General features: G+C 38.9%; 1 protein-coding gene across 1 annotated transcript; it reads left to right on the top strand.

Moving 5' to 3' along the window:
* Positions 1–1,556: 1,556 nt before the first annotated feature.
* Positions 1,557–2,719, top strand: LOC102781617 (odorant receptor 131-2-like). The gene is made up of 2 exons (XM_006807380.2): positions 1,557–1,706; positions 1,955–2,719. The coding sequence occupies exons 1-2, from the start codon at positions 1,557–1,559 to the stop codon at positions 2,717–2,719; spliced, it is 915 nt and encodes a 304-aa protein (XP_006807443.2).
* The last annotated feature ends 5,712 nt before the right edge of the window (positions 2,720–8,431 follow it).

Genomic DNA, 8,431 nt, shown 5'->3' with positions numbered 1-8,431 from the left:
AAAGGACTGAAACTCAGTTTCAGTTTTTGCTAGTTTGATAAGAATGTGAGGAGGTGCTGGCTAAGATATTTTCTCTAATATTAGAAACTGGAAGAAAGTCTCAAATTGCTTGTAGTTGTAAATAGAAATTGTTTCTTATCTGTATGTGTTGGATTGAATCATTTATGAAGTACTTAGAATAAAAAAAGAGAATTACGCTGATTAATTAACAGTGAGATACGATTTACTGGCTAATATTATTTCATTGGTGTAACAATAAAGTGCATTTTATAGATTTTAAACTCAGTGTGTAGATTATTATTTTTTTAATATTTTCTTATGGTTTCTCTTCTAACAGTTAGCAGGGCGCATGTGGAGAAACCTCTGTTGTAAAGAATTCTGTAGAACAATTAGCACACTGCTCACTTGATTTATTACTTATAATTAACATAATAAACAATTTTTTACAGCCACTTTGTTTATACCAGAGCAGAAGAATTTTTGGCTCTCAAAATAGGTTTTTGGTTAGATTGTAAAAGACTGGACTTCTATGTGAAGCTACTCCAGGCATGCCCGTCACAAAAAGGAAAAAAGAAAAAACACTGCATGCATGCATGTGCCAACCTGCAGCACCTGTACACACAACCTTCAATCCTTAAAGGACCTCCAACCAAACAATATATAAAGTCTGATGTCGTGTTACAGTAGGGATCTAAATGCATAATAAACTCAGGTAGGCACTGCATCGCTTGCAATTTGTTAATGTATAAACGAATTACTAAAATACTTTAATGCATTCATGATACTTTAAAATCTTTTAGCTGTACTGTGACTTTGACTGTTTTTAGACATAGCTGATATTTACATTATACAAAAAACATATTAGGGTGAAATAGTAACAGATCTGCTTCCAAACTCTCATTGGTGGTATTTTCTAAATAAATGCTTAATGTGATTGTTGTTTTCTGTTGCAGGACATGCACTTATTCAAGTCCATGGAAACACGTCTGAGTTTGTTCCATTTATTCATTAAAAATGGTTAATAATCAAATAGCTTTTTTGTTTAAATAATTTGAATAACATATGTAAAGTTTAAAAGACTGAACATCTAATTGTCTTAGTTTTGCAAAGGTAAGTTTAATATTGCATGATGTTATTCATGAATCATGCTTTTTCTAATAGACAGATCATCCTTTTTGCCGTGCAGGTTAGCTGCGTGATTATGTTGTATTTGTTTTTAATTCTAGATGGCTGTGCACTGATTTTTATCTTTCTATTCGATGTCTGGATCCTCAAACTTGGGTGAGTACTTTTTCCTGTTTCGTTTTGAAAAGGAAAAAGTTCAGTTTCTTCTCCTAACAAAGGTTATTATAAGTATCTAAAGTTAAGTTAAAAATGTCAAATAGTAACATAGATAGAGATTATTTGAACTTGAAAACTCTTGAATGACACTTTGCACCTTAATTTTTTTTTGACAAAAAAAACTGAAATGATTTTTCTTTTTTATAAGCAAACTAGAGTTAATTTTGGGTCATTAACATGATATATTTAAAAACATGTTTTTCAGCTTCTAAGAGATGAGCGCTTCGTATAACAATGAGACTGTGGTTGTAAACTATCGAGATGCTTTCTCCAAAGCTATGGTCAAGAATGTGATTGTTGTGGTTCTCTGCATCTTCATTAACTACATCAATGTAGCACTTCTTCAAACTTTCTGCAAACAACAGGTATGACATTTCTTTAATCACATGGGATAAAAAAAATGTGTGCAACAATTAATTTTTTTTGTTTTTGAGGAAGTTGTTGGATTGTTTTGTGTGTTTGTTTACCATTTTTTATCAGTGTTATTCCAAACAATATGGCTGATGTATTATACAGCAGGTCTTAGTTCCATTATTCACTCATTTTTTCTAATGTAAGTACTAATTGCTTCTACTTTTCTTTACTTTTGTGTGATTTTCTTCCCATTCTTTAGATCTTTTACATGAATCCACGCTACATCCTGTTTTTCCACCTGGTACTTAACGATATGATCCAAGTAACGCTGACCGTCGTACTGTTTATCAGCAGCTACATCTTCTTCCAGATAAATGTCTCTGTCTGTTGTGTGCTCATCCTGCTTGCTCTTTTTGCCACTGAAAACACCCCTCTGAATCTGGCTTGCATGGCAGTGGAGTGCTACATTGCCATCTGCATCCCTCTTCGTCACGTCCAAATCTGCACGGTCAAAAGGACGTTAATGTTGATTGGTTTAATTTGGATGACCAGCATGCTGTCTGTTCTTCCTGATCTCTTCATCACCTTGGCCATAGAACCACTGGATTTCTATAATTCTCGTGTGTTTTGCCTCAGAGAAACAGTCTTTCGAAATCCCCACATCATCAAGAAGAGAGATATCACCTATATAGTCTATCTGGTTATTGTCTGGTTTATTATCTTTTTTACTTACTTCAAAATCCTGTTCACTGCAAAAGCAGCAAGTCAAGATGCTACAAAGGCCAGAAATACAATTATTCTCCATGGTTTTCAGGTGTTGTTGTGTATGTCAATATATGCTGAACCTTTGCTGAGGCAAGTCCTGCAGCAGTGGTTTCCTCAAAATTATTCAGATTCCCTTTTTGCTTGTTATATTCTCTTCCAGATCCTGCCACGAGCAATTAATCCAATAGTCTATGGAGTAAGAGACAAAACTTACAGGAAGTATCTGAAAAGGTATTTGTTGTGTAAAATGGGCCCCTAGGAAATGCAGACTCATGGAGGCAGATTTGTTTGTTTTTTTAACTTTAAAATTATTACACACAGTTTATTTCACTAATGATATGTAGTGTTGAAGATCAAGATCAATACTATTTTGGAACTTCAGATTACAGATCTAATAATGATACATTAATCCTTATTAGATCTGTAATCTGAAGTTCATATTTTGAAGTCTCAGCATTAGCCTATTAGATTTTTCAACATATTGTGTGTTACATAGTAAGCCCACCATTTGCAATTTGTATTTTGTATTTCTATTTTCTTTTTTTGGTAAGGACTTACATTTCCGTCCACAAACTATTGTTTAAAAATGTAGATGAAATTAAAAAAAATAAGTTCTATTTGACAATAACCACTTGATATCAGATGTTTTTATACTGATTTTTAATTCCTGTTTATCTCCATGCAGCTAAACCCTACACAAATGGTTGTCCAATCCGGTCGTTAAGTCTGACGTCACTAGCCATGTCTGGGCCTAAACTCCGCTGCAGGTCCATATATCAAACGATCACTGTGGCATTACTGAGAGTTGAAAAACTGTATAAAGTCCATCCATCCATCCATTTGCTTCCGCTTATCCTTTTCAGGGTCGCGGGAGGCGCTGGAGCCTATCCCAGCTGTCATAGGGCGAGAGGCGGGGTACACCCTGGACAGGTCGCCAGTCTGTCGCAGGGCCAACACACAGGGACAGACAACCATTCGCACTCACATTCACTCGCACATTCACACCTAGTGGCAATTTGGATTATCCAATTAACCTATCCCCACAAGCTGCATGTCTTGGGACAGTGGGAGGAAGCCGGAGTACCCGGAGGGAACCCACGCAAACACGGGAAGAACATGCAAACTCCACACAGAAAGACCCCGGCCTGATGGTGGAATTGAACTCAGGACCTTCTTGCTGTGCGGCAACAGTGCTAACCACCGTGCCACCGTGCTGCCCGTACTGTATAAAGTCTATATAAAGTCTTTCATCTTTAATAAAATGATCAGCATTCTGCTCTACCAGATGTAACAATTGAGTTTAACATCCAGACATCCAACGGAGTTAGAAGTTAGCAGGAAGTTAGCTCGCTAGCTTCTATCTAAATACAATATAGCATGTCCTGACTGCGGGGTTTTGGAAACAAATTAAAACGTACAGCTCTGTTATCACTTCCAACATCAATGAAGACAGAAAACTAAACAGCAGTGACGTTTGTAGGGTTACTGAAGTTTGGCTAGCTGGTATATAATGATGTGCTACGTGACCGCTAGCGACACAGCTATGTTAGCATAATATAAACAAGCTAAGTTTTTTTCCACTCGATAAAAGTTAACGTGAGTGTTCTCGGTGGTCAGGAACAAATGTAATCGCATGGCAGGATGCTGTAAAAGGACCAAACTTCAGCCAGGAGAACAACTGAGATAATCCATCCACAATACGAGGTTAGTCATTCATATACTGCTGCATGGGCTGGGCTGTAGTTACGTCCTAAGGTTTTAAAAACTGAGCTTAAATAAATGATTAGCGGTAATAAAAGCCGAGGGAGGTCAACAGTGATCACTGATTGTTTTAGGAGCTTTTTGAGATTAAATAGAAGAAAATACAAAACATTAAACATGTTAACAACACAAAAGCCATATTAAACGCAGACTACTTTAGGCCCGGAAGTAGGATTCGTCACGTCATCACTTAACGACCGGATAGAGCAGTTAAATGTAAACTAGAAAGGTTGTTGTACCAAAGATCTAGCTATTAGGCTCTTTCACTGTTGGAGTCACGGTAAAGGTCACACATACAAATTAAACCCAGTGTGACCTTTACCATCAGTGCCTAATGAAGGCCAATGAGATTGTTTCTCATCATGTGACTTGCTATCAATGCACCAAGGACTGCTGAAAATGTCAGTATGTCCCAACAGTCATCGCTGTACAAAGTTAAACCAAGTCAAACATACAACAACAAAAAGTTTTAATGCAATACTTCAATAAGTAAACATGATGCTGGGTGTTACAGTCACTTACAAATGCCAGAATTATTCTTTCTTAACAAAAAAGAACAGGAGAAGAAAAATGCTCCAGAGTCAAATGGGTCATTGGTGGTTGGTGAGAATCAAAAGGTTAAAGTCATAAATTCACAAGAAAAAATATTTTTTCAGAATTAATTTTAAAGACAGAAAATTTCAAGAGAAAAATTCAAATTTATGAGATTTTAAATTTATGAAGGGAAAAAAATGTATGTTGTCTAGAAATGTTCTTCACTAAAACACTGGATCAACTTCAGGACACTGGTGCAACTGATAAAACTGGGAATACCAATCAAAACTCTAGAACACATGTGTCAAACTGCAGGCCTCGAGGGCTGGTGTCCTGCAGGTTTTAGATGTGTCCTTGATCCAACACAGCTGATTCAAATGGCTAAATGACCTCCTCAACATGTCTTGAAGTTCTGCAGAGGCCTGGTAATGAGCTAATCATTTTATTCAGGTGTGTTGACCCAGGGTGATATTTAAAACCTGCAGGACACCGGCCCTTGAGGCCTGGAGTCTGACACCCCTGCTCTAGATTTTAGTAAGAGGTCTTTGAGTGAAACGAATAGAACATGCATTCTTCCTAACTGCTAGCAGGAGGTGAGGCATCTGATCCACAAACAGGTCATTCTACTGGGGTGATCTATTGGTGGCCATCTTACATGCTGTTGGCTATCACTGTGGGATTATACTACTTCCCCTTCCTGCTACAGCGCACAGTAGTGTTTTGTGTAGCCTGCTTAATTAAAAAAACGTTAGATTATTTTTTCCATGGTGTAATATTGACATTACCCAAAGTCGACTCTCTGCTGAACTGGAGTACTGGCTCCACACCCTGAAAAAGCATTGCTAGCCAGGCCCCTGCTGTCAGTGAATTACAAGGTAGCTTAGCCACTGTTAACTGTCCCCCAGTAAATTGTCCCAAGCAGCTTCCAGTACGCCACCAACCCATTCAAACCTCAAATACATTTCCCCCCCTCTGTGACACACCGGCTAAGGAACAAACTCTGGTTATTGGAAAATCTGTTTTGAGAAACATAATGTTAGATGGTAAATGGACTGATTCCTATAAAGCGCTTTTCTACTGTCCTGGAGTACGCAAAGCGCTCTGCACAACATACCACATTCACTCAATCACAAAAACACTTCCTTCTGAGCTTTTCACTGCTTACTAAGTACCATTCATACACATTCATACTCCAGTGGATGTATTGGAGAACAGCTTGGCGTTAATATCTTGCACAAGGATATCTGACATGCAGATTAGGGGGAGCCAAGATCGAACCACTGACCAGTAAACAACCTGCTCTACTTTCTGAGCTACAGCCACCCCATCCAGAGACACCAGCAGCCAGTCAATTGTCTTCCAAGGGTTGGCCCTTGGAAGACAATTGACTGGCTGCTGGCAACATCAAGGAAACCTGAAACTGTGGGATAAGGATAAATGTAAATTTGGTAAAATAAAATTCATGTTGGCAGTAATGACACCTGATCACCGTAATCAGAGGTCACTAAGATTAAAATTGAATTAGGGTGAAACCAAATCAATGTTGCACTGTAGTTTTTGCTGTGACATGACATATTAAGCCATATTTTCTCCTTAAAGTACTGACTGTCTGAGGATGATGTTGATATCATAGATAATTTGGAAACCTTTGGGGAAAAACCTGGTCTGTTGGGAGAGACGAGCCTCATCCCACTTTGGACGGGGCAGCTCAAATTTATTTACATTTATCTGAAGAACTGGTGTTGGGAATCCAAGCCAGGTTTAAGTTGCTTTACTTTTTCAGCAGAGTCCCACCCTGATAGCAGCCTGCAGTGTCAGCTTTTCTTTTTTTACAGCTGCCATGGCAGAAATTAGCCACAGTTGGTTTTCAACCAATAAATGATTATATTATATAATTGAGATTAGATGGTGCTGCCACTCTAGGTGGAAAGAGGAATTACACTTTATTAATTCTTTTTGTGGAGGTGGACAACAAATAATGCATTTTAAGGTAAAAGTCCATATAACATGCCCGCCATAGGTAGTATTATTAGAAGGCATAGCTGTCAGGGCTCTGTGTGCGGGCAGACGGACAGGAGGATCCAAATGCAGGACTCGGACACTGAATTGAAACTCAAAAACCTCAGCTTTATTGCTGGTAACAAAACTGAATCACTGGAAACTGAAACACACAGGCAAGTCTGACAGTACGACACAACACTGAACAAAAGCAAACACAGGGCTAATATACACAGGGGAGTAATCAGGGAATGGAAAACAGGAGGGAGACACAGCTGGGAGAGATTAGGGCTAACGAGACAGGGGGAGCGAAGCTGGAAACACTGACATCAAACATGAACATGAACCTTCAAAGTAAAACAGCGAACAAGACAAACTAAACTAAGACACGGACTAGACAGAGAGAGACAGACTAGACACTGAACTAAACCTGCAATAAAAATGAGAATTGTTACACATAAGTTTAACTTTTGATGCTGTATGTAAAGATCGAGGTATCATGCATATTTCCCATATCAATAGTTTTTTGGAATATTAGAAGTAAACAAAGATGGATGAAGCCACACTTTGGTTTCTGTAACCCTCAGTGTGAAGCCTCAACATTAGCCTATTGGATTTCTCAACATATGGAATGTCACATATGTTAGAAGAAGGAAGAAAACGCTCATATTCTGCACTGTCGTGGTCTTTTTTTCCCCAATCTTCGAGTCCAGGTCCTACTTTCTGCCAGGCACACCTGCACCTCCTCAAGCTGCAATCAACCACTGTACTTAAGAACCAGCTTGAGCCTTCACTCCTTGCCAGATTGCTGGCTATCAGTAAGTGGCAATTTGGCTCCCTAGTGGTGTCCTACTTTTTCCTTTCCTGCGTTAGTTCTGTTGTCTCCCTGTTTCCAGTTTAATCCGGCCTAGTTTAACCTGCTCAACATCTGATTCCTCAAAGCTGGTGTTCCTCCTGTATAAAACTTCCAGCCTTCGATCACCCTGCCTGCCCGGCTGTACCCTCCTGCTCCATGGACCCAGTAACAGACCCGTAGGGACAGACTCGCTCAGAACATTTCCTTTCTTTTAAACACCAGATTGACATTCCCCACCTAAGAATTAAATCTCCAGTATGAAGTAAGTAAGCTTTACTCTTTGCTCTCCTTACCCATGCACATATACCCTCATTTATATGGGTCATTGTACTAACTTTGTTCTCCTCTTACCTAGCATTCTTCCCCCAGTGACATTTATTTCCTGTTCGGACCTTTCCCATAATTACATGTCACAAGTTATTGTTGTAAATAAAACTTTTTAACTTAGTCAAGTTGCCTCATTCAAGTCTGTTTTTGAGTCCAGTATTTTCTTACTGCCTATAAAGCCCTTGGCCAAATCATTATAAAGTGCTTTACTAAGACCACGATTTGTAATTTAAAAAAAAAAAAAAAAAAAAAAAGCACTCATACAGGGTGTCCAAATTCATGGGCTGCATCCTCCTCAGGCCGCATTTCTAGACTCATCCGAATACAGCCAACAAATGCATCCTCCTTATCCCCGAATTTGAAGGATCGGTTGTATCCTTCGTGGCCCACCACATCCCTGAATTCACAGCGTTTCCAGTTTCCAACAAAGTGCTCCGATGTTTTTAGAGACGTCTGTTGCCCACCTGCTCGATAGCCAGCCGCGGTGATAACAGC

The sequence above is a fragment of the Neolamprologus brichardi genome, chromosome 5, assembly GCF_056152115.1.
Source record: "Neolamprologus brichardi isolate AB-2024 chromosome 5, ASM5615211v1, whole genome shotgun sequence".
In the NCBI taxonomy this organism is placed as follows: domain Eukaryota; kingdom Metazoa; phylum Chordata; class Actinopteri; order Cichliformes; family Cichlidae; genus Neolamprologus; species Neolamprologus brichardi.
The sequence above is the reverse complement of the archived record's forward strand: the minus strand, read 5'-3'. Positions and strand labels throughout refer to the sequence as shown.